The following is a 26,610-nucleotide window of genomic DNA, read 5'->3' on the forward strand; positions in this document are numbered from 1 at the left end:
TTATTTTTCATTGCAAATGGTCAATGGAAAAAAAAAATACAATTTCTCATACATATGTGGTCTTTTATTCTATACAAACAACAAAAGCGACATACAATCGAGTTAAACTTTAAAGTGGTCCTTCAAGTTATATTTGAATTTTATAGTGGTTCCTCATATTAATAATTTCCATATTCATCCTTAAAGTTGTACTATGAGGCCTAGAATTGTCCTTCAAACAATTTCTGTCAATAAAACGCCATCAAAAAATTGATGTAGACAGGTTTCCAACACGCTGGCAAGCCTAAACGACGTAATATTTGGTTTGGTGCCTAAATTTTGTCAGACGACGTCATTTCATTTGCGTAAGTATATTAACCCTTCCCTAATTCAACATTTTCTCTTTCTCCCAAAACACAAACAGAGACCTTTTCTTTTCCATGTTACTCTTTAATGACTTTGTTCTGAGATATCAAGGGCACTCCTACAAATATCATAGATGGCTTCATTGTCTAAGAGTACAGCAATATCAGTGTGCTTAAGGAAAGCATGACTGGAAAGAACACTGTTGTATGGCTCTATAACAGCCGTCCAAACCTGAAATCAGAAATTAGAAAGGAGAAAAATAACACTGTTAATTTCAGGTAAAGCAAACCCTAAAGTAGCGATTAGGGAATAGAACATGTGAGGTAAATTCTTGAACAATAAATCTTTAAGTTATACCTGACGAGAAGGACAGATGGTGAAGTCGAGCTTGGACTTCTTGCCGCACTCAAGGATGAAGGAAACGAGATCGGAGCCAGTATCGCAACCGATGGTGTTGAAAATGAGGAAGCCCTGGAGGTTGGTACAATTGTTGGCGAGCTTGCGAACGTGATCAAGGCAGAGGTCGACGATCTCTTTGCTGACGATGTAGTATCCCTTGGCGAAGTTTTTTGTGGCGTCCTCCTTGCCAGAGATAAGCTCCTCAAGGTGAATTGATATAAAAAACATCATGAGAGATCGAGAGAGAAACCGAGAGCGAGTGAGGTGGAGAAACATAGGGGGAAAAATACTAATTCCAATAAACATGACAAAGATCCTAAGGTTTGCAATAAAGAAGAGTATCAATGATTGGAGCTTGATTCTTTCTCCATCTTCATCGACAATTTGCCAGAAGATATATCAAAAAGAGAATTGTTTCATATGTTCAAATGGACAGGTAGACTCATCGACATATATCTGTCCCGAAAGAACAAAAACGGATATATCTATCTGTTTGCATTTATGCGATACACTACAAAAGGAGGAGCTTTGAAAGCTGTTGCAAATATGAATAGTATGATGTTGAGAGGCAAAAGACTGTTTGTTAGAGAAGCGAAGTATAGAAGGAGAGCGGTGATTTGGAATACAACGGACAAAGAAGTGAAGGTCATCACCAGAGAGAATGCCAGAGGAAACAACTCACAGATAAGGAGTGTGAAGAGAACAGAAGAGAAAGGGGTGAAACAGCTGTCTAGTACTCCCACCAAAGATCCAAATAATAATGGATGGACAAAGAAGGTAGAAGTACCGATAGTCAATGAGAATGTTGCCTGGTTACAGAGAAGTATCGTCGGGGGGACGAAGCGGGCAATCGATTTTACTGCCTTCAAGCAAAAGATTCATAACGAATGGCCAGGTGTAACGCAAGTAAGGGAGCTGGGAGCATATAAAGCTTTGATAACGTTCGACTCTTTGCTTAGTGCTGAGGAAGCTTACACCTTTAGAATGAACGACTTATTAAAGATGTTTTATATGGTATGGAGATGGGACGAGACGGAGAGGAGTGAGTCTAGAAGAGTTTGGTTGGATTGCTATGGAGTTCCATTACACGCATGGTCCAGAGACACTTTTCGTAAAATTGGAGAGCAATGGGGAGAGGTAGTAGTGTATGATAAGCTAACAGAATCATGCAATTCGTTTAGTGTGGGTCGGGTACTGATTGATACGTGTGTCTTTGATATGATTAACGAATGGATACACGTTACAATAGGTGCAAGTGGATTTGACATCCTTGTATGAGAAGTGGGGGGGAGAGGTATATCGGGAAGAATTCTTTCGAGAGAGTAAGCAAGAGACAGGGGACAGGAATAAAGTCGATGGAGGAGAGTTGCAGTGCGAAGAACATGGTGGCATATTGAATAAGTGCGACGAACGGCTAGAGGCTGCTTGGGACCAGGCGGCAGTTCTGGTGACGGTGGACAATAGAATGGCTGAATAAGAAAATGATAGATTGGTAAATTCATGTGTAAATTTGAATGAATGGAATCATAAGAATTCAAATCTTTATTCTGGAAACGGAATTTACGCGACATTAAAGGAGGGGGAAGATTCTCAGGGATCATCTCATATTAATGATGAGGTGGATTCTGAGGAAACAATATCTCATAATTATTATGGATGTAATGGAAACTAAGCCTGTGATGGCACAAGGAATGGGTATGGGCTGGCAGCTACCAAGCCCATTATGGAGAGTAAAGGAAACAGACTGAAAGGGAAGAGTTGGGCAAAAACGGGTATCCCAAACCGGGTAGGTGCTGACCCGGTACCCATCATGACCCAGAATGAGAGACAGCAGCTAGGTCACGCTTCACTCCTCACTGCACGTCCTAGGTTGAGTCCAGCAGCGCCTGGCATGAGGCAAAGTTGGGAAGTCGGCCACGGACCGACCACGTCTCTGGCGGGGAAGTATGCTACCTTGTTAACTCGGCAAGGAGGGATACAGATCAGAGCTGTGACGACGGCAGAGTCTGAACGGGTGACGGACACAGGGGCTGTTTCGCGATTCGATAGGGAAGAGGGCCGTGGGCAGAAGCTCGCACCGGTGGAGACCGCATGGGAGGAGGCGGCGGAGATGCTTGCAGGAAGGAAGCTAGCGATGGGGAAGTCAAGAACAACGTGGGAAAAGAACGGATATGCAGGAAGGGAAGGGGCATAAACACAGAACCGAGCCAAGAACGACCAGGGCTCAGTAACTCGGTAGGGAGACTGCGGCTTCTTGGAGATGAGAGCCATGGCAATATCAACGGGAATTTTACAAGCCAAAATGCATCAGAGGATGAGTAGCAGCTAGGTGGTGATACAGGTGTGGGATTGGAGGAGGTGGAGATCGTGACAGAGGCCTTGGCTCAGGTAAACGGCAGCACACAAGAAAAAGAGCGTGATCACTGTACACAATCAGGTATGGAGCTGGGGGCTGACTTGGAGGGTGATACTGACATTCATAGTGAAGAACAAAGGCCGAGCTGGGAAGAGGAAATGGCTGAAAATAAAGAGGCTTGGAAGCTAGCTGTAGAATCAGGTGCTCAGTGCAGTGATGAGGAGGATATTATGGCTATTTTGCAGGAGCAGAATGAAGCGATGGCTTTGAAGCGACGACAGGCAAAGCAAAAAGAAAAAGTTCGAAGAAGCAGGCCAAAAATTCGAAAACAGGTGTGTAATAATTTTCTAAAATGATTATCAGTTCATGGAATATTAGGGGGTTGGGAGGTACTGCAAAGGTTGGTATGCTGAAGAATTTTAAAAGTAAATTTAGGCTGGATATGATGGGTTTGGTAGAAACAAAGAAGGAACTTGTGACTAATTTTGATGTAGCTCGTATCTGGGGTAGAGATAGAGCTTGTTGGGAGTTTGTAAGTTCAATTGGGGCTTCTGGAGGGTTATTGTTAATATGGAATGAGGTGGGTTTTAAATTGACTAATTGTTATAAATGGGATAAATGGCTGTGTATAGAAGGGGTTGTGGTAAAAGATAATTTTCATTGTGTTGTTTGTTTGGTGTACGGACCGCATGAAAGAACTGAGAAAGCCTCCATCTGGGAAGAGTTGAGTTATATTGCAGGGTTGTGTCAGGTACCATTCTATTTTTTGGGAGACTTTAATGAAATTGTACATATGGAAGAAAGAAAAGGAGCGACTAGATTATCAGCGTCTGCGGAAGATTTTAGAGCGTGGATAAATGATATGGAATTGATTGATTTGGTGCTAAATGATCGAAAGTATACATGGTTTAGAGGACACTCGTGCAGCCGTACGACAGGTGTCTAGTTTCTGTGGAGTGGCTTGATGTTTACCCAGAATTGCATTTAAGGGGAGGCCCTAGAGGGTTATCAGATCACTGCCCCTTGATTATGGAAGACAGCAGAAAATTTGATGGCCCAAGACCCTTCCGCAGCTTAGACTCTTGGTTCACGCATGAAGGTTTTCTGAGAATGGTGAAGGAAGAGTGGAGGGAATTAGGTGATGTACATTTCTTAGAGAAGATGAAAGCACTGACAACACCACTACGTAGATGGCATAAGCAGCATTTTGGGGATATGACTGAGAAGATAAAGAGGTTGGAGGAAGAAATAAAGAAGGTAGATGATATGGTTAGTAGTGGAAGCTATGATGGTACAACGGAAGCAAGGAGGAGGGCGTTAGTGAGGTGCTGTGAAAAGTGGTATGAAAGGTAGGAAGTCTACTGGAAGCAAATGTCTAGATCCTGGCATGCAAATGAGATGGATAGAAACACAAGGTACTTCCATAATATAACATCAGCAAGAAGGAGGAATAATGGGATTGAGTCTTTGGTAATTCAAGGGAGGCTGGTGAGGAATCAAGCAAGAATTAAGGTTGCCATTCGGGACTTTTATAAACGCCTGTACCACCAGGAGGATTCTCTAAGTGTGAGCTTTAGGGATGGATTAGTTAATCGGCTAGAGAGGGATGAAGCTGAAGCCCTAGAGGTCTTACCATCAGTGGAGGAAGTGAAGGAGGCAGTTTGGGATTGTGAATCTTCTAAGGCTCCAGGGAGTGACGGGTACAATATGAACTTTATAAAAAGGTGTTGGAATGAAATTGGAATGGAGTTCACTGTAGCTGTGAAGACCTTTTTTGAGACAGCAACATTACTAGAGGATTCTAATGTCACATTGGTAGCGTTGGCTCCGAAATTCATTGGAGCTAAAGAGATAAAGGATCTCAGACCTATAAGCATGGTTGGTTGTGTCTATAAAATCATTTCTAAACTGTTAACACAAAGAATGAGGAGTGTAATACCCGGGTTAGTTGGGGAATCACAGAGTGCCTTTTTGAAGGGGAGGAAGATACATGACGGAGCCTTAATTGCATGTGAAACTGTGCAATGGTTGAAATTGAAAAAAAAGGCATCAGCAATTATCAAACTGGACTTTCAGAAAGCCTATGATAGAGTTAAATGGTCTTTTATTGATACAGTGTTAGAGAAGATGGGCTTCAGTAGAACATGGAGGTCATGGATTAGGGAGTGTGTCAGAACGGCCTCTATCTCTATTCTGGTTAATGGGTCTCCGTCAAAACCATTCAAAATGGAGAGGGGGCTTTGATGAGCGGATAATTTATACGCTTTTTGGCATTATTTTTACATAGTTTTTAGTACGATTTAGTTAGTTTTTAATATAATTTTATTAGTTTTTAAATAAAAATCACATTTCTGGACTTTACTAGGAGTTTGTGTGTTTTTCTGTGATTTCAGGTAATTTCTGGCTGAAATTGAGGGACTTGAGCAAAAATCTGATTTAAAGGCTGAAGAAGGACTGCAGATGCTGTTGGATTCTGACCTCCCTGCACTCGAAGTGGATTTTCTGGAGCTACAGAAACCCAATTGGCGCACTCTCAATTAAGTTGGAAAGTAGACATCTAGGGCTTTCCAGTAATATATAATAGTCCATACTTTGCCTGAGTTTTGACGACGCAAACTGGCGTTCAAACGCCAACTCCCTGCCCTATTCTGGAGTTAAACGCCAAAAACAGGTTGCAAATCAGAGTTGAATGCCAGAAACAAGCTACAACCTGGCGTTTAACTCCAAAAAGAGTCTCTACACATGAAAGCTCAATCCTCAGCCCAAGCACACACCAAGTGGGTCCGGAAGTGGATTTCTACATCATTTACTTATCTTATGTAACACTAGCTACTAGTTTAGTATAAAAACTACTTTAGTGATTTATTTTACAACTTTTGATCATCCTTGATCAGGGATCGGTCTTTTTCCCTATTTTCGAATTCATATGCCATTTGGGGAGGCTGGCCATTCGGCCATGCCTAGACCTTGGTCTTATGTATTTTCAACGGTAGAGTTTCTACACACCATAGATTAAGGTGTGGAGCTCTGCTGTTCCTCATGAATTAATGCAAAGTACTATTATTTTTCTATTCAACTCAAGCCTATTTCTTCTCTAAGATATTCATTCTCACACAAGAACATGATGAATGTGATGATTATGTGACGCTCATCACCATTCTCACTTATGAACGCGTGCCTGACAAACACGTCTGTTCTACATGAAAGCAAGCTTGAATGCATATCTCTTAGCCTCTTGATTTACGATCAGAGTCTTTGTGGTATAGGCTAGAATTATTGGCGGCCATTCTTGAGATCCGGAAAGTCTAAACCTTGTCTGTGGTATTCCGAGTAGGATCTGGGAAGGGATGGCTGTGACGAGCTTCAAACTCGCGAGTGCTGGGCGTAGTGACAGACACAAAAGGATCACTGGATCCTATTCCAGCATGATCGAGAACCGACAGATGATTAGCCGTGCGGTGACAGCGCATTTGGACCATTTTCACTGAGAGGACGGGATGTAGCCATTGACAACGGTGATGCCCAACATACAGCTTGCCATGGAAAAGAGTATGAATGATTGGATGAAGACAGTAGGAAAGCAGAGGTTCAGAAGGAACAAAAGCATCTCCATACGCTTATTTGAAATTCTCACCAATGAATTGCATAAGTATCTCTATCCCATTTTATATTTTAATTATATTTTAACTATCAATTCACCATAACCATTTGAATCCACCTGACTGAGATTTGCAAGATGATCATAGCTTGCTTCAAGCCGACAATCTCCGCGGGATCGACCCTTACTCACGTAAGGTTTATTACTTGGACGACCCAGTGCACTTGCTGGTTAGTTGTGCGAAGTTGTGAAAAAGAACTAAGATTATGAACGTGCGCATTAAGTTTTTGGCGCCGTTACCAAGGAATGAACAATCACGATTTCATGCACCAAGTTTTTGGCGCCATTGTCGGGGATTGTTCGAGTTTGGACAACTGACGGTTCATCTTGTTGCTCAGATTAGGTAATTTTATTTTAATTTTAAGCTTTTTGTTTTTATTATTTTTATTTTCAAAAAATTTTCAAAAAAATAAATAAATAAATAAATTATCCTATAGCTTCAGAATTTTTAAGAATGAATTCTAGAGTTTCATGGTGATATGCTGAATCCTGGCTGGCTGTTAAGCCATGTCTAATCCTTTAGACCGAGGTTTCAACTATCATTAGAAGAGCTTCTTTTTCTTTCTCAGCAATTTAGCTTTTGTATGTAATGATCTGCTAAAGCTTGGCTGGCCATTGGCCATGTCTAGTGTTTTGGACCGGAGCTTTTACTGAAAGCTTGGCTGGCTAGTAAGCCATGTCTAATTCCTGGACCGGAGTTTTAGACTAACATTGCATGATTCTTGGAATTCTCATTAGAAATTTTGAAATTCTTATTTTTCTTTTTTCAATTAATTTTCAAAAAATCCAAAAAAATTTTATAAAATCATAAAAACCAAAAATAATTTTGTGTTTATTGTTTGAGTCTAGTGTCAAATTTTAAGTTTGGTGTCAATTGCATCTTTTTAATTTCTTAAAAAATTTCGAAAACTCATGCATAATGTTCTTCATGATCTTCAAGTTGTTCTTGATGATCTTCTTTGTTTGATCTTTACATTTTCTTATTTTGTGTCTTTTCTTGTTTTTCATATGCATTTTCAATTTGTTAGTGTCTAAACATTGAAAATTTCTAAGTTTGGTGTCTTGCATGTTTTTCTTTTCTTAAAAATTTGCAAAAATAAGTTCTTGATGTTCATCTTGATCTTCAAAGTGTTCTTGGTGTTCATCTTGACATTCAAAATGTTCTTGCATATTTATTTTGTTTTGATTCATAATTTTCATGTTTTGAGTCTTTTTGTTATTTTTCTCTTTCTTCATTAAAAATTCAAAAATAAAAAAATTATCTTTCCCTTATTCTTCTCATAAATTTCGAATATTTGAGTTGACTTTTTCAAAAAATTTTCAAAATTTAGTTGTTTCTTATGAGTCAAATCAAATTTTCAATTTAAAAATTCTATCTTTTTCAAATCTTTTTTTTTAAATAAAATATTTTTCATTTTTTCTTTCATATTTTCGAAAATTCAAATTGATTTTCAAAAATCTTTTTCTTATTTTATTCCATATTTTTCAAAATCTTTACTAACAATTAATGTGATTGATTCAAAAATTTTTTGAGTTTGTTACTTGCCTATTAAGAAAGGTTCAATCTTTAAATTTTAGAATCATATCTTTTAGTTTCTTGTTAGTCAAGTAATCAACTTCAATTTTCAAAATTAAATCTTTTTAAATTTCTTTTTCAAATCTTTTTTCAAAATGATTTTCAATCACATCTTTTTCAAAATCAATTTCAAAATCTTCTCTAACTTCATATCTTTTCAAAATTGATTTTTAAATATTTTTCAATTAACCACTTGACTTTTTGGTTGTTTTGCTATTTTTTATCTTTTTCAAAACTACCTAACTAATTTTCTCTCTCTAATTTTCGAAAACTTCTCCCCACTTTTTCAAAATTCATTTTAATTAACTAATTGTTTTAAATTTTAATTTTAATTTTATTTTCCTTCTTAATTTTTGAATTCTAACTAAGAATTAAAATAAAAATAAAAATATTTTTTCTTTTATTTTTTTTTAAAATTCGAAATTCTCTCCCTCTCTGTGTTCGAATTTTTCTCTTCTCATCCTTCTACTCTTCTCTTCTTCTACTCGCATAAAGGAATCTCTATACTGTGACATAGAGGATTTTTCTTATTTTCTGTTCTCTTCTTTTTCATTTGAGTAGGAACATGGATAAGAACATTCTTGTTGAAGCTGACCCTGAACCTGAAAGGACTCTGAAGAGGAAGCTAAGGGAAGCTAAAGCACAACTCTCTGGAGAGGACCTGACAGAAATTTTCGAAAAAGAAGGAGACATGGCCGAACCTAATAACAATGGTGGAGATGCAAGGAAGATGCTTGGTGACTTTATTGCACCTTCTTCTAACTTCTATGGAAGAAGCATCTCAATTCCTGCAATTGGAGCAAACAATTTTGAGCTTAAGCCTCAATTGGTTTCTCTAATGCAGCAGAATTGCAAGTTTTATGGACTTCCAATGGAAGATCCTCATCAGTTTTTAGCTGAATTCTTGCAAATCTGTAACACTGTCAAGACCAATGGAGTTAATCCCGAGGTCTACAGGCTTATGCTTTTCCCTTTTGCTATAAGAGACAGAGCTAGAACATGGTTGGATTCACAACCTAAGGATAGCCTAAACTCTTGGGATAAGCTGGTCAGTGTTTTCCTGGCCAAATTCTTTCCACCTCAAAAGATAAGCAAGCTTAGAGTGGAAATCCAAACCTTCAGACAGAAGGAAGGAGAGTCCCTCTATGAAGCTTGGGAAAGATATAAGCAACTGATCAAAAGGTGTCCTACTGACATGCTTTCAGAATGGAGCATCATAAGTATATTCTATGATGGTCTGTCTGAGTTGTCAAAAATGTCATTGGACCATTCTGCAGGAGGATCTCTTCACGTGAAAATCCCTACAGAAGCTCAGGAACTCATTGAAATGGTTGTAAATAACCAGTTCATGTACACCTCTGAGAGGAATCCTGTGAACAATGGGACGCCTCAGAAGAAGGGAGTTCTTGAAATGGATACTCTGAATGCCATATTAGCTCAGAACAAAATATTGACTCAGCAAGTCAATATGATTTCTCAGAGTCTGAATGGATTGCAAGCTGCATCCAACAGTACTAAAGAGGCATCTTCTGAAGAAGAAGCTTATGATCCTGAGAACCTTGCAATAGCAGAGGTGAATTACATGGGAGAACCCTATGAAAACACCTATAATCTTTCATGGAGAAATCATCCTAATCTCTCATGGAAGGATCAACAGAAGCCTCCACAAGGCTTCAATAATAATGGTGGAAGAAATAGGTTTAGCAATAGCAAGCATTTTCCATCATCTTCTCAGCAACAGACAGAGAATTCTGAATAGAGCCATTTTGGCCTGGCAACCATAGTCTCTGATTTATCCAAAACCACACTAAGTTTCATGAACAAAACAAGGTCCTCCATTAGAAATTTGGAGGCACAGGTGGGTCAGCTGAGTAAGAAGATTACTGAAACTCCTCCCAGTACTCTCCCAAGCAATAGAGAAAAAAAATTCCAAGAGAGAGTGCAAGGCCATAACCTTACTTGGTGTGGCCGAATGCCTAGAGGAGGAGGAGGACGTGAATCCCAGTGAGAAAGACCTCTTGGGACGTCCTCTGGACAGAAAGAAGTTCCCTTTTGAGGAACCAAAGGAATCTAAGGCTCATGCAGAGACCCTAAAGATTCCATTGGACCTTATTCTGCCATTCATGAGCTCTGATGAATACTCTTCCTCTGAAGAGGATGAAGATACCATTGCAGAGCAAGTTGCTAAGTATCTAGGAGCAATCATAAAGTTGAATTCCAGTTTATTTGGTAATGAGACTTGAGAGGATGAACCCCCCTTGCTCACCAATGAACTGAGTGCACTAATGAGGCAGACATTGCCTCAGAAGAAACCGGATCCCGGAAAGTTCTTCATACCTTGTACCATAGGCACCATGACCTTTAAAAAAGCTCTGTGTGACCTTGGGTCAGGGATAAAACTCATGCCACTCTCTGTAATGGAGAAACTGGGAATCTTTGAGGTACAAGCTGCAAGAATCTCATTAGAGATGACAGATAAATCAATGAAACAGGCTTATGGACTAGTAGAGGACATGTTAGTAAAGGTTGAAGGCCTTTACATCCCTGCTGATTTCATAATCCTAGACATTGGGAAGGATGAGGATGAATCAATCATCCTTGGCAGACCCTTCCTAGCCACAGCAAAAGCTGTGATTGATGTTGACAGAGGAGAGTTGGTCCTTCAGTTGAATGAAGGCTACCTTGTATTTAAGACTCAAGGTTCTCCTTCACTAACCATGGAGAGGAAGCATGAAAAGCTTCTCTCAATAGAGAGTAAAAAAAAACCCCCACATTCAAACTCTAAGTTTGGTGTTGAGAAGCCACAACCAAACTCTAAGTTTGGTGTTAAGAGGCCCCAACATTGCTCTGATTTTCTATGAGGCTCCATGAGAGCTCACTTTCAAGCTATTAACATTAAAGAAGCGCTTGTTGGGAGGAAACCCAATATTATTTAATTATATCTATTTATTTTCCATTGCTATTTTATGTTTTCTTTAGGTTGATGATCATGTGAAGTCACAAAAACTACTGAAAAATTAAAAACAGAATGAAAAACAGCATTAAAAATAGCTCACCATGGAGGAAGAGCTTACTGGCGTTTAAACGCCAGTAAGAAGCATCAAACTGGCGTTTAACGCCAGGAAGAAGCATCAAGCTGGCGTTAAACGCCAGAAACAAGCACCAGACTGGTGTTTAACGCCAGAACAGAGCATGGAATTGGTGTTTAATGCCAAGAATGGGAGAAAAGCTGGCGTTAAACGCCAGAAACAAGCAGCAAGCTGGCGTTTAACGCCAGACATGCATTCTAAGGGCGTTTTGCACGCCTACTTGGAGCAGGGATGCTAAGTCCTTGACCCCTCAGGATCTGTGGACCCCACAGGATCCCCACCTACCCCACCTCTTCTTATCTCCTCTTCACACCTTCTCATAACACTCTTCCCCAAATACCCTTCACCAATCACCTTATTACCTCTTCCCCAAATATCCTTCACCAATCACCTTCTTACCTCTTCCCCATAAACCCCACCTACCTCCAAATTCAAATTCCTTTCCCTCCCAAACCCAACCCTAATGGCCGAAACCTAACCTCCCCCCACCCCTATATAAACCCCTTAACACTACTCCATTTTCACACATCACAACCACTACTTCTCCCCCTTGGCCGAATACACTCTCTCACTCCATCTCCTCCATTTTCTTCTTCTTCTACTACTTTATTTCTTCTTTTGCTCGAGGACGAGCAAACCTTTTAAGTTTGGTGTGGTAAAAGCATTGCTTTTTGTTTTTCCATAACCATCAATGGCACCTAAGGCCAGAGAAACCTCAAGAAAGAGGAAAGGGAAGGCAATTGCTTCCACCTCTGAGTCATGGGAGATGGAGAGATTCATCTCAAAGGTCCATCAAGACCACTTCTATGAAGTTCTGGCCAAGAAGAAGGTGATCCCTGAGGTCCCTTTTAAGCTCAAAAAGAGCGAGTATCTAGAGATCCGACAAGAGATTAGAAGAAGAGGATGGGAAGTTCTCTCTAATCCTATTAGACAAGTCAGAATCTTAATGGTTCAAGAGTTCTATACAAATGCATGGATCACTAGGAACCATGATCAAAGTATGAACCCAAACCCAAAGAACTGGCTTACAATGATTCGGGGAAAATACTTAGATTTTAGTCCGGAAAATGTAAGGTTGGCGTTCAACTTGCCAATGATGCAAGAAAATGCATGCCCCTACACTAGAAGGGTCAACTTTGATCAAAGGTTGGACCAAGTCCTCATGGACATATGTGTGGAAGGAGCTCAATGGAAAGTTGACTCAAGAGGTAAGCCGGTTCAATTGAGAAGACCGGACCTTAAGCCTGTAGCTAGAGGATGGTTGGAGTTCATCCAACGCTCAATTATTTCTACTAGCATCCGGTCTGAAGTTACTGTAGACCGGGCCATCATGATCCATAGTATCATGATTGGGGAGGAAATGGAAGTTCATGAGATTATACCTCAAGAACTCTACAAGGTGGCTGACAAGTCCTCCACTTTGGCAAGGTTAGCATTTCCTCACCTCATTTGCCACCTTTGCAATTTGGCTGGAATTGACATAAAGGGAGACATCCTCATTGATGAGGACAAGCCCATTACCAAGAAAAGGATAGAGCAAACAAGAGATCATGGACCTCAACAAGAGCATGAGGAAATTCCTCACTATAAAATCTCTGAGATGCCTCAAGGGATGCACTTCCCTCCATAAAACTATTGGGAGCAAATCAACACCTTCCTAGGAGAATTAAGTTCCAACATGGGACAACTAAGGATGGAACACCAAGAGCACTTCATCATTCTCCATGAGATTAGAGAAGATCAAAGATCTATGAGGGAGGAGCAACAAAGACAAGGAAGAGACATAGAGGAGCTCAAGAGCACCATTGGTTCTTCAAGAAGAGGAAGACGCCACCCTCACTAAGGTGGACCCGTTCCTTAATCTCCTTGTTCTTATTTTCCTGTTTTTCGGTTCTTGAGCCTTATGTTTTATTTATGTTTGTGTCTTTACTATATGATCATTAGTGTTTAAGTGTCTATGTCTTAAAGCTATGAATGTCCTATGAATCCATCACCTCTCTTAAATGAAAAATGCTTTTAATCACAAAAGAACAAGAAGTACATGATTTCGAATTCATCCTTGAAACTAGTTTAATTATTTTGACGTGGTGAAAATACTTTTTGTTTTCTGAATGAATGCTTGAACAGTGCATATGTCTTTTGAATATGTTGTTTATGAATGTTAAAATTGTTGGCTCTTGAAAGAATAATGAAAAAGGAGAAATGTTATTTGATGATCTGAAAAATCATAAAAATGATTCTTGAAGCAAGAAAAAGCAGTGAATAGAGAAAAGCTTGCGAAAAAAAAAGAAGGCAAAAAAAAAAGAAAGAAAAAGAAAAAGAAGCAAGCAGAAAAAGCCAATAGCCCTTAAAACCAAAAGGCAAGGGTAAAAGGGATCCAAGGCTTTGAGCATCAGTGGATAGGAGGGCCCAAAGGAATAAAATCCTGGCCTAAGCGGCTAAACCAAGCTGTCCCTAACCATGTGCTTGTGGCGTGAAGGTGTCAAGTGAAAAGCTTGAGACTGAGCGGTTAAAGTCGAGGTCCAAAGAAAAAACAGAATGTGCTTAAGAATCCTGGACACCTCTAATTGGGGACTTTAGCAAAGCTGAGTCACAATCTGAAAAGGTTCACCCAATTATGTGTCTGTGGCATTTATGTATCTGGTGGTAATACTGGAAAACAAAGTGCTTAGGGCCACGGCCAAGACTCATAAAGTAGTTGTGTTCAAGAATCAACATACTAAACTAGGAGAATCAATAACACTATCTAAATTCTGAGTTCCTATAGATGCCAATCATTCTGAACTTCAAAGGATGAGGTGAGATGCCAAAACTGTTCAGAGGCAAAAAGCTACTAGTCCCGGTCATTTAATTGGAGCTAAGTTTCATTGATATTTTGGGATTTATAGTATATTCTCTTCTTTTTATCCTATTTGATTTTCAGTTGCTTGGGGACAAGCAACAATTTAAGTTTGGTGTTGTGATGAGCGGATAATTTATACGCTTTTTGGCATTGTTTTTACATAGTTTTTAGTATGATTTAGTTAGTTTTTAATATAATTTTATTAGTTTTTAAATAAAAATCACATTTCTGGACTTTACTAGGAGTTTTTGTGTTTTTCTGTGATTTCAGGTAATTTCTGGCTGAAATTGAGGGACTTGAGCAAAAATCTGATTCAGAGGCTGAAGAAGGACTGCAGATGCTGTTGGATTCTGACCTCCCTGCACTCGAAGTGGATTTTTTGGAGCTACAGAAACCCAATTGGCGCGCTCTCAATTGTGTTGGAAAGTAGACATCCAGGGCTTTCCAGTAATACATAATAGTTCATACTTTGCCCGAGTTTTGACGACGCAAACTGGCGTTCAAATGCCAACTCCCTGCCTTATTCTGGAGTTAAACGCTAGAAACAGGTTGCAAATCAGAGTTAAACGCCAGAAACAAGCTACAACCTGGAGTTTAACTCCAAAAAGATTCTTTACACATGAAAGCTCAATTCTCAGCCCAAGCACACACCAAGTGGGTCTGGAAGTGGATTTCTACATCATTTACTTATCTTATGTAACCCTAGCTACTAGTTTAGTATAAAAACTACTTTAGTGATTTATTTTACATCTTTTGATCATCCTTGATCAGGGATCGGTCTTTTTCCCTATTTTCGAATTCATATGCCATTTGGGGAGGCTGGCCATTCGGCCATGCTTAGACCTTGTTCTTATGTATTTTCAATGGTAGAGTTTCTACACACCATAGATTAAGGTGTGGAGCTCTGCTGTTCCTCATGAATTAATGCAAAGTACTATTGTTTTTCTATTCAACTCAAGTCTATTTCTTCTCTAAGATATTCATTCGCACACAAGAACATGATGAATGTGATGATTATGTGACGCTCATCACCATTCTCACTTATGAACGCGTGCCTGACAAACACGTCCGTTCTATATGAAAGCAAGCTTGAATGCATATCTCTTATCCTTCTGATTTATGATCAGAGTCTTTGTGGTATAGGCTAGAATTATTGGCAGCCATTCTTGAGATCCGGAAAGTCTAAACATTGTCTGTGGTATTCCGAGTAGGATCTGAGAAGGGATGGCTGTGACAAACTTCAAACTCGCGAGTGCTGAGCGTAGTGACAGATGCAAAAGGATCACTGGATCCTATTCCAGCATGATCGAGAACCGACAGATGATTAGCCGTGCGGTGACAGCGCATTTGGACCATTTTCACTGAGAGGACGGGATGTAGCCATTGACAACGGTGATGCCCAACATACAGCTTGCCATGGAAAGGAGTATGAATGATTGGATGAAGACAATAGGAAATAAGAGGTTCAGAAGGAACAAAAGCATCTCCATACGCTTATCTGAAATTCTCACCAATGAATTGTATAAGTATCTCTATCCCATTTTATATTTTAATAATATTTTAACTATCAATTCACAATAACCATTTGAATCTGCCTGACTGAGATTTGCAAGATGACCATAGCTTGCTTCAAGCTGACAATCTCCGTGGGATCGACCCTTACTCACGTAAGGTTTATTACTTGAACGACCCAGTGTACTTGCTGGTTAGTTGTGTGATGTTGTGAAAAAGAACTAAGATTATGAACGTGCGTATTAAGTTTTTGGCGTCGTTACCAAGGAATGAACAATCACGATTTTGTGCACCAGGCTTCGTCAAGGCGATCCGTTATCACCGTTTCTGTTTGTTTTGGTGGTAGATATGCTTAACAGGATGATCGGGAAGGCGGTAAGGAATGGTCGAATCTCTCCACTTCTAGTTGGTCGGGATAATATAGAATTATCGCACTTACAATTTTCTGATGACACTATATTATTCTGCCCGTCGGATGAGGAGACAGTCAGAAACTATAAGAGGATGTTGAGGTGTTTTGAAATGATGTCTGGGTTGAGCATTAACTTTGAGAAGTCCAACTTGATACTCGTAAATTGCAGTCAGGAGTGGGTTAGACGGATGTGTTAGCTACTGGGTTGTCAGGAGGCGGCTCTACCGGTGAGGTATCTTGGCATTAACCTAGGAGCAAATCCGAGATTGGTAAAAATGTGGAAGCCGATTTTAGACAAGGTGGAAGAGAAGCTCAGTTTGTGGAAAGCAAAGGTCCTTAGTAAGGCTGGGAAGCTAGTACTCATAAAGTCGGTTATTAATAGCTTGCCGATTTATTACCTGAGCTTGTATAAGATGCCAAAAGGGGTGGCACGTAAAATCATCTCATTGCGGAGGAGATTCTTCTGGGGGAAGGATGATGGGCGACCAGGCATGGCTCTTGTAAAGTGGGAGATGATTTAGGCACTAAAGAAGCTAGGAGGTTTGGGTGTGGGTGATGCGGTAGTCCGTAATGCTGCTCCTGTAATAACTTGAACCCAAATCACCTATTGTCAACCCAGGTATTACCTGAAAGAGGTGGCCCATGGAGAGACATATGTCAAGTGCAAATAAAGGAGCAACATGTAAGGCAGAAGATGATTGATGGCCTTGCTATAGAAGTATGGGATGGTAGATCCACCAGATTTTGGGAGGATACGTGGCTCCAAGTGGAAAGCTGAAAGACTCTTATCTGAGACTCTTCTTGATTTCAAACCAAAAAAGGATTAGTGATTGGGGACTACAGGTTCTGGGATGGGATAGAGTGGGTTTCGCACTTCCAATGGAGGAGGAAATTACGCCAATGGAAAACATATATACTAGACCAGATGCTGCAAGTATTGCAATCTATTAAATTGATAGAGGAAGGGCAAGATAGAGTGGTATAAAAATTTGGCAAAGAAGGTGTTTATTCTACTAACTCATTTGTGCAGGTATTGCAGGAAGAGTCTTTGGATGAGGAGCTCCTGAGGTACAGATTCACAAAGGACATTTGGAAAGGCCTAGCTCCGCCTCGAGTGGAGTTGTTACTTGGTTTGTGTTGGTAGGCCGAGTAAATACAAAGGATCGACTAATTAGACTGGGACTGCTACAACAAAATGATACTTTGTGCGTGTTGTGTAACAAAGAAGCAGAAAATATTCAACACTTATTTATTACTTGTGAGTACTCTTGGCAGGTGTGGTGTGCTTGGATTTTAGAGTTTGGACAGACGTGGACTGTACCTGGTACCTTGAAAGAACACTTTGACAGCTGGAGGTCCATGCCATTGAGAAAAGAGTTGCGCAGGTGTTGGCTAATTGGTTTCTACTCAACTATATGGAACATTTGGTTACGACGGAATGATGTCATCTTTCAGAGAAAGACAACAGGAGTTGTAGATTGTGTGGCTCAAACTTTTTCATGTGCTAAGGAGTGGTGTTGTAAATAGCTCATGTTGTTGATGGCTATGCCGGAGATGACATATGAGTTATCTTATTTTACTCTTGTTCGCTCCACTTGAGTGTTGAGCTCTCTATTAAAAAAAAAAAAAAAGATAAGCTCCTCTAGGTGGAAGAGCTGGCAGTAGGTGCCGGCTCTGACCTCGTCGATGACGGTTGGCTCTAGATCGACAAAGACATCATGAGGAATGTGCTTGTCGGATCTTGTCTCACTGAAGAAAGTGTTGAGTGTATCGTGCACCACTCCAAAGGAAGTGTCACCGGCAGTTACAAAAATCAGATCAAAGAATTGATGAATCGAAAAGTGAAATTGGAATTGAAACTGAAATTGAAACCTAGTTAGCTTGTTAGTTACCTAGGCATCATACCATCAGGCTTGATGCCATTGATAGAGGAAGGTTTCGTTATTGTCGTTATTCTTTCTCCTAGTGAAGAACAGCTAAGAAGAGAAAGTTTGAAGCAAATCTGGGGATTAGGATTTTTAAAATTGGTACAGAGACTAAATTGCCATAGAAAAATTTTGTCCTCCACATCAGTTAGCTGTTATTTTGCCAATGTGTCAGAAATGAATCTACATCTGTTTTTCGATAATGCTGATTGATGGAAATTGCTTGAAGGACGACTTTAAGTCCCTGAGTGCAAAGAATGAATATGAGTAATTATTAATTTGAAGGATCATTACTAGATTCGAATGTAATTTTAGGGACTACTTTAAGACTTATCTCATATATAGTCATATAGATAAATGAAATATGAATGTTGACATGGATATATGAGACAATGCAAGTCATGGGTCATGTAAATACATTTATTTTAATTTTTGGTAAGACAAAAAATACGAAGTATTTTAAAATAAATTATAATAATATTTTAATATTCTATTAATATTAAAATACAAAGTAATGTTTTTAAGTATTTTTAATGTCTTTTTTAATCAAATAAAATATTTAAATAATTTTTTTGTTTTAATAAATAATATTATATATTATTTCTAAATTCATTTCAAGAATATAAGTTAAGAAAATAAAATTGAATATGTTAATGTTTTGTCGATTTTTAGCTAGGGGGCAATGGGGCGGGTAGGGGCGGGTTTTTGCTCTATCCGACCCCGCCCCGCCATACAGCAACCCCATAGAACCCGCCCCGCTTCTACCTGCGGATAGTAAAATGTTGAACCCTAATCCGCCTCTGTGGGTACCCGCCCTGCCCCTACCCGCCTCTATAATTATTAAAATCCAATAAATAAAATTAAATTTCAAAATTTATATAACCATCATCACATACATAACATAAATTAAAGTAAAAATTTAAATATGTTACAATATTATTAATCATTTACTAATTATTTTACATATATTATACATATTATATATTAAATATATATATTATATATATACCAGAGCGGGTATTACCTAAACCCGACCCCGCCCCGCCCCTCCCAAGAATCCGCTCCGCTAAAAACCCGCCCTGGTGCGGGGCGGGTAATTACCCGCCCCGAGCGGGTAGGGGCGTGGTGGGTACCCGCGGGTTCGGGTGGTATTGCCATCCCTATTTTTAGAAAATTCGATTCTAATGGTCTGGGAGCGAAACCTACTCCTCTTTTGCAAGTACCAGTTTTATTTGTATCAAAATCTATGCCTTTGACAATGACGAAGAAGAAAGAACCAAACTTTACAGAAATTTGAAATGAACAATAAAACTTAAATAGCTTGAATAAAAGGGAAATCAAATTATAGAAAGAAAAAGTGTTTGGAAAAATAAATGGAAAATTAAAAGGTAAATACTGAAAAGGGTAAAAGTTGCTTAATTTAAAAAAAAAGAAAGGACATTGCAAGGAAGATAAATTGCATGAAAAGAAAGTTGCAGGGAATTTAAATGAAAAATAAAGACATGGAAGGAACCCTTCAAAGAAAAAGACTCTTGACTGACTCAGAAAGTCGCTGGGGATGTGTCCACCTTAAAATCGAACTGGGTCTCAAATTTGAAAACCAAGTGAAAGCATTTTTTGTTAATGAAGTAGGAAAATACTTCATTCTCAGATTTTCATTATTTGCCAAATCTCCTAATTCGACCATATAGCGAGCTATATGCTCGACACTTGGCTCTCCAGCCTCTCCTGCAAATTTTGTAATTATTTTGGGATTTTCTTACACCCATTGGCACTTTTGTCATTTGCACTGCAGAAGGAAAAGTAGAAACAAAATATGGTCGATGCACGAGATCCATGTTGATACCCATTCCATTGAGAACATACTCGACAATCCTTGTCACCTAGTAATGATATCCACGCTGTGTGTGAAGTCTATTCAAAACTTCACCAGTATTTTGATCTCGTCGAACGAGATAAGGGATATTTTCTTCCCTTTCAGGATTGTTAAATACATTCTCCTCATTATATCCTATGTTCTCCTAGTCTACTACCAAATCTTGGGGAATAGGCTGTCCCTGATCATAATCGACAATTCGGACAATTCTCTCGACTTGTTTAACCAGTCGATCATATTTTGACTAATTGTCAGCCAGGATAGGATTCAAAATAGTAGTCATCCGCTGAGTCAACAGGTTGACTAAATCATGATGACTTTCATCAATATATTGTCGAAATTCAACCATCAATCCTGAAATATTCGATGAAGATCCCACTTGATAATGACTAACGTCAAGATATTAAAAAGAAGGTTAGTTAGAAACCGTACCTGGCACATTTCCATATCTGACTGGAAATGTGTAACTGCTCATAGGAGGCGTACAGCCAGGAGGAAGGCCAAATGGAGGCCAACTTGCAGTTATTTGTGGTTGATTCTGCACTAGGGTGATCCTAGGGCGTGGATTTTACCCACTACCATCAATACTTGCATTAATAACTGCAATATTCTCCCCAGAATTATACTCTGCATGTGGAATCAAATTTGCAGAAATTTGTGTAGTAGTTATTGGGGCATTATTACTTATTTCTGCATTGCCATTTGAAACTTTGTAAGACATGGTAATTATTCTACCACTTGTTAATCACATGCACCAAATATCAACACTGCATGCACAATGCAATAGTTGAAAACAATAAATTTTGATACAATTAAATTTTAAAACTGTCCCACTGGGCGTGCCAATTTATTTTGTCGATTTTTAGCAAATCAATGGTGGTTCGATTCTAATGGTCTGGGAGCAAAACATACTCCTCTTTTGCGGGTACCAGTTTTATTTGCATCAAAATCTATGTCTTTGACAATGACAAAGAAGAAAGAACCAAGCTTTGCAGAAATTCAAAATGAATAATAAAACTTAAATGGCTTGAATAAAAGCGAAATCAAATTGTAGAAAGAAAAAGTGTTTGGAAAAATAAATGGCAAATTAAAAGGTAAAGACAAGAAAGGGTAAAAGTTGCTGAATTTAAAGGAAAGGAAAGGACATTGTAAGAAAGATAAATTGCATGAAAAGAAAGTTGCATGAAATTTAAATGAAAAATAAAGACATGGAATGAACCCTTCAAATGTGAGTGAGTGTGAGTGTTTTCTCTGAAAAGATTCCAACCTTTGTTCCTTCGAGCTTTCACCCATTTATAGAAGTCCTTGATAAACCGCATTTTTAGGGTTTATCTTGTGCTTAATTTAGTAGATTTTATCCACTATTCTCACACTTATTCATATAAATTGCATGTTTTACATTTTCCTTCCTAATTTTGTGCTATGATTGAAAACATGCTTCTTTGGCCTTAAATTTGCTATTTTTTATACTCTCTTATTACCATTCGATGCCGCAATAAGTTTGCTGAGTGTTTTCAGGGTTTATATGGTAGGAATGGCTTAGAGGATGGAGATGAAGCATGCAAAAGTGGAAGGAACACAAGAAATTGAAGTTTTGAGAAGTTGGCAGCGACGCGTATGCGTGGACGACGCGTACGCGTGAATGGCGCAGGAGACAAACGAGGCGTACACGTGTATGACACGTACGCGTGACAGAGCGTCACATGCTGCAGATAGCAGAAAACGCTGGGGGCAATTTCTGGGCTTCTTTTGGACCCAGTTTCAGGCCCAAAAATCCAGATTAGAGGCTGCAGAGTGGAGCTGGATGGAGAATCAATCATTCACACTTTCATTCATAATTTTAGGTTTTAAATGTAGTTTTCTAGAGAGAGATACTCTCTCCTCTCTCTAGGTTTTAGGTTTTTAGGTTTAGTTGTTCTCAATTTCAGAATTCTACTTTGCTTTAGTTTAGCTTTCTTCTACTCTTACTTATTCTAGTACCTTAGTTATCTATTTCTCCTATTGGTTCCTTTATTTTGCTAATTTAGTTTATGAACTCATGTGTTACTCTTAATTTTCATTAATGCAATTCATGGTTCATATTTCTTATTGTTTCTTTTTTCATTTGTTGTTATTGATTCCTTACAATTGGTTGTTTAGATTTTACCTTCTCTTATTACTTTTCTATGTTTTTACTTTGTGCCTTCCAAGTGTTTGATGAAATGTTTGGTAGGATTTTAAATTAGATTTTTAGTATTCTTAGCTTAGATTGAGTAATTTGGAGACTCTTGAATTGTCAAAGTCTTTTGTTGATTGGTGATTGAAAGTTACTAGTTGGCTTGAGTTTCACTAACTCTAGTCTTTGATTAGGACTTGTGAACTCAAGTTAAATTGCTCACTTGACTTACCTTCAATTGTTAGAGGTTAACTAAGTGAGAGCAATTTGCAATTACCATCACAATTGGCAATGACAATGAGGATAGGAATTCCGATTCTCAACCCTTGCTAAGAGTTTTATTAGTTTAGTTTATTTTCTTGCCATTTCACATTCTCATTTATTATTACAAAAACTCCAAAAATATACTTTTTCATAACCAATTATAAGTACACTTCCCTGCAATTCCTTGAGAGACGACCCGAGGTTTAAATACTTCGGTTGATTTTTATTAGGTTTGCTTAAGTGACAAACAAATTAAATTTGATTGAGGTTTAATTGTCGGTTTAGATCTATACTTACAACGTGATTAATTAATTAAATTAATTTTCTTAACCGTTCCCGCTCTTTGAGTCTGTAACTTCCGCCAACTATCTTCACTTAGTAACTTTCTTCGATTGCTTCACTCTCTCTCGATGAGTCCTAATCGATCAGAATCCTCTTCTTCATTGATTGACCATCTTCAAGGAATCCAATACAGTTATTCTCCACTTTGAAGCTCACAACTTGTTTATCTTTCGACTAACAAATTGTACTGCCAACCTCTTCTTTGACATAGTTGACCTTCTTCGAGTCTGCCTCTTCGATTTCCACACTTAAGTCAATCGACTAATAGAGAGTACATAACGGAGTACCTAATTGGCTCCAATCCAAAGTTAATTGTAACATATATTTGGAGGTTGATCGAAATATTATTTTGGCACTTGGCAATGATCGAAGTCTAAACTTGTCGAACATTGACTTGTCAAAGAATTCAATAACATCTTGATCGAAAATATTATTTTTCGATATAACAAATGGCTCCTAAGTATTTAATTTTTCGACTAGAAAGAAGAAAGTATAAATACTTACTATTATTTAATATTTTCGATGGCGATACCAGTCATTTCTTCATCTTCTTCCTCAAAATTTTTCTCGACATAGTTAATCCATTTTTAGGAATGGAGTTTCAGCTGCTTTACCTTGATCAGTCGAAGTAGAAGGAACATGATGCAACTATCGACCACTTTGGTTATCACTAATTCGACCTTGAAAATTGGAATTTCTAGCATGGTCTCGACCAAAATAACCATATCGAGCCTGTTGTTATTGCTATTATCTCATTTTTGGATCAGCAAACTCTTGCCAATTCTTTATCCATCCAACCCCAATAGTCAGGATCGACAAAACTAAGATGAATAATTGTCATGTGGACTTTGAGAGGATGGAGCCTCTGGGCATCTTGCCTCTTTGTCTAGCTTGCTCTTCTTTGTCGAAATTGGTTTTCGATGGCTTGATTAATTTGAAACTGCCCCAAATAATTATTTGATCAATTTCATATCTTGTACAAATTTTCACAAATATTTTCACGTAGTACATGACAAAATATTAGTGAAGTATCATGCCATTCTTGAAGAGTCAAAGAATTTTTTTTTCAATTTATCGAAGAAACATTATCTTTGATATAAGAAATGCCCCCAAATATTTATTTTCGACCTCTTGAGGCAAAATGGATGTTTGTCGAACTATTAGATCTTCGACATTTTGTTGAATATTTTCAACCATATTTATTTTCGATACCTCATCGAATTTTTTTATGACAACATATTACCCAAATCATGGTAATTTTCCTTTTCCTTCTTGGTTAATTGTGGTAAGAGAGTTGTCATATTTGATGATTCGAAAATATCATAATTAAGAAATTTTTTTTTTAAATTTTCAACTTCACAATTTTCAAAGTGAACAGAGAAGCTTTTTCTTTTCTAAAATTTGATCAACTTTATAGAGTTTCAAAGTTGAATAAAGATTTGTTCTCTTTTCCACAGTTATATCTAACAACTACCAATAACCGCTTCTCAAGAACTTCTTTTTACAGACATACTTGTACATACCTTAATAGAGTACGCAACTCCTTCCAAAGTGTTCCAATATGCACCTGTAACTTGATAAAGTTTGAATTTGTCGAAAATTGGCTTGTCGAAAAATTCAACAATAACTTGTCGAAAATATTATTTTTGATGATTTTTTTTGCTAGATGGACAAAAGCAAAAATACTTATCATCATTGAATATTGTTTTCGACAAACTCATATTCAACCATTTCTCTTTCTTTCTTCTTTTCTTCTTTTATCTTTTCAACTTGTCGAACTCTCTCAGCCAAATAGGCTAAATCAGGAATATGCATATTGAGTAATTTTTGACGCATATACAAGCCAAGACCTTTGATGGCTATTTTGACGTTCTCGCTTTCAGGGACCGACACATAACATCGATTTCGAGTATTTTTTAATCGAATTATATAGTCATCTATCGATTCTCCATCATCTCGTTCTATTGCAAGCAAATCTGTCAACGAGACATTCAATTTTGCCCTATAAAATTGAGCATAAAAAGCATTTTCCAATTGTGCCCACTTTAAAATCGAACTGGGTCTCAAATTTGAAAACCAAGTGAAAGCATTTTTTGTTAATGAAGTAGAAAAAATCCATTCTCAAGTTTTCATTATTTGCCAAATCTCCTAATTCGACCATATAGCAAGCTATATGCTCGACAGTTGACTCTCCAGCTTCTCCTGCAAATTTTGTAATTATTTTGAAATTATTTACACCCATTGGCACTTCTGTCATTTGCACTGCAGAAGAAAAAGCAGAAACAAAATATGGTCGATGAATTAGATTCACGTTGATACCCATTCCATTGAGAACATCCTCGAAAATCCTTGTCACTTAGTAATGATATCCACGTTGTGTGTGAAGTCTATTCAAAACTTCACCAGCATTTTGATCTCGTCAAACGAGAAAAAGGGTTATTTTCTTCCCTTTCAGGATTGTTAAATACATTCTCCTCATTATATCCTATGTTCTCCTGGTCTACTACCAAATCTTGGGGAATAGGTTGTCCCTCATCATAATCAACAATTCAGGCAATTCTCTCGACTTGTTTAACCAGTCGATCATATTTTGACTCATTGTCAGCCAGGATAGGATTCAAAATAGTAGTCATCTGCTGAGTCAACATATTGACTAAATCATGATGATTTTCATCAATATATTGTCGAAATTCAACCATCAATCCTGAAATATTCGACGAAGATCCCATTTGATAATGACTAACGTCAGGATATGAAAAAGAAAGTTGGTTAGAAACCGTACCTGACACATTTCCATATCTGACTGAAAATGTGTAATTGCTCATCGAAGGCGTACAGCCAGGAGGAAGGCCAAATGAAGGCCAACTTGTAGTTATTTGCGGTTGATTCTGCACTGGGGTGATCCTAGGGCGTGGATTTTGTCCACTACCATCAACACTTGCATTAATAACTGCAATATTCTCCTCAGAATTATACTCTGCATGTGGAATCAAATTTACAGAAATTTGTGTAGCAATTATTGGGGCATTATTACTTATTTCTGCATTTTCATTTAAAACTTTGTCAGACATGGTAATTATTCTACCACTTGTTAATCGCATGCACCAAATATCAACACTGCATGCATAATACAATAGTTGAAAACAACAAATTTTGATACAATTAAATTTTAAAACTGTCCCACTGGTCGTGCCAATTTGTTTTGTCAATTTTTAGCAAATCAATGGTGGTTCGATTCTAATGGTCTGGGAGCGAAACCTACTCCTCTTTTGCGGGCACTAGTTTTATTTGCATCAAAATCTATGCCTTTGACAATGACGAAGAAGAAAGAACTAAACTTTGCAGAAATTTGAAATGAGCAATAAAACTTAAATGGCTTGAATAAAAGGAAAATCAAATTATAGAAAGAAAAAGTGTTTGGAAAAATAAATGGAAAATTAAAAGGTAAAGACTAAAAAGGGTAAAAGTTGCTGAATTTAAAGGAAAGGAAAAGACATTGCAAGGAAGATAAATTGCATGAAAAGAAAGTTGCAGAAAATTTAAATGAAAAATAAAGACATGGAAGGAACCCTTCAAATGTGAGTGAGTGTGAGCGTTTTCTCTGAAAAGATTCCAACCTTTGTTCCTTCGAGCTTTCACTCATTTATAGAAGTCCTTGACCAATCAAATTCAAATATAAACGGTTCCCGCTCTTTGAGTTTGTAGCTTCCGCCAACTATCTTCACTTAGTAACTTTCTTTGATTGCTTCACTCTCTCTCGATGAGTCCTAATCGATCAGAATCCTCTTCTTCATTGATTGACTATCTTCAAGGAATCCAATACCGTTATTCTCGACTTCAAAGTTCACAACTTGTTTAT

At 38.1% G+C, this 26,610-nt stretch overlaps 1 protein-coding gene across 1 annotated transcript; it reads right to left on the minus strand.

Moving 5' to 3' along the window:
* Positions 1-429: 429 nt before the first annotated feature.
* On the minus strand, positions 430-25,822 carry LOC112735297 (tubulin alpha-5 chain-like). Its single transcript, XM_025784850.2, has 6 exons — positions 25,534-25,822; positions 20,777-20,815; positions 18,083-18,112; positions 17,841-17,987; positions 703-956; positions 430-576 (listed from the first exon to the last, which is right to left on the minus strand). The coding sequence occupies exons 1-6, from the start codon at positions 25,820-25,822 to the stop codon at positions 430-432; spliced, it is 906 nt and encodes a 301-aa protein (XP_025640635.2).
* Positions 25,823-26,610: the final 788 nt, after the last annotated feature.

The sequence above is a fragment of the Arachis hypogaea genome, chromosome 13, assembly GCF_003086295.3.
Source record: "Arachis hypogaea cultivar Tifrunner chromosome 13, arahy.Tifrunner.gnm2.J5K5, whole genome shotgun sequence".
Lineage (NCBI taxonomy): Eukaryota > Viridiplantae > Streptophyta > Magnoliopsida > Fabales > Fabaceae > Arachis > Arachis hypogaea.

What these genes read in the sequence shown, in the direction of transcription:
- LOC112735297 (XM_025784850.2), bottom strand. Translation starts at nt 25,822, where the DNA reads ATGTCTGACAAAGTTTTAAATGAAAATGCAGAAATAAGTAATAATGCC. An exon ending in CAAAATTTATTGTTTTCAAC is followed by an intron (nt 18,113 to 20,776) that starts TATTGCATTGTG and finishes CTTCCTCTATCA; the next exon opens with ATGGCATCAAGCCTGATGGT. An exon ending in CCATCTGTCCTTCTCGTCAG is followed by an intron (nt 577 to 702) that starts GTATAACTTAAA and finishes TTCTGATTTCAG; the next exon opens with GTTTGGACGGCTGTTATAGA.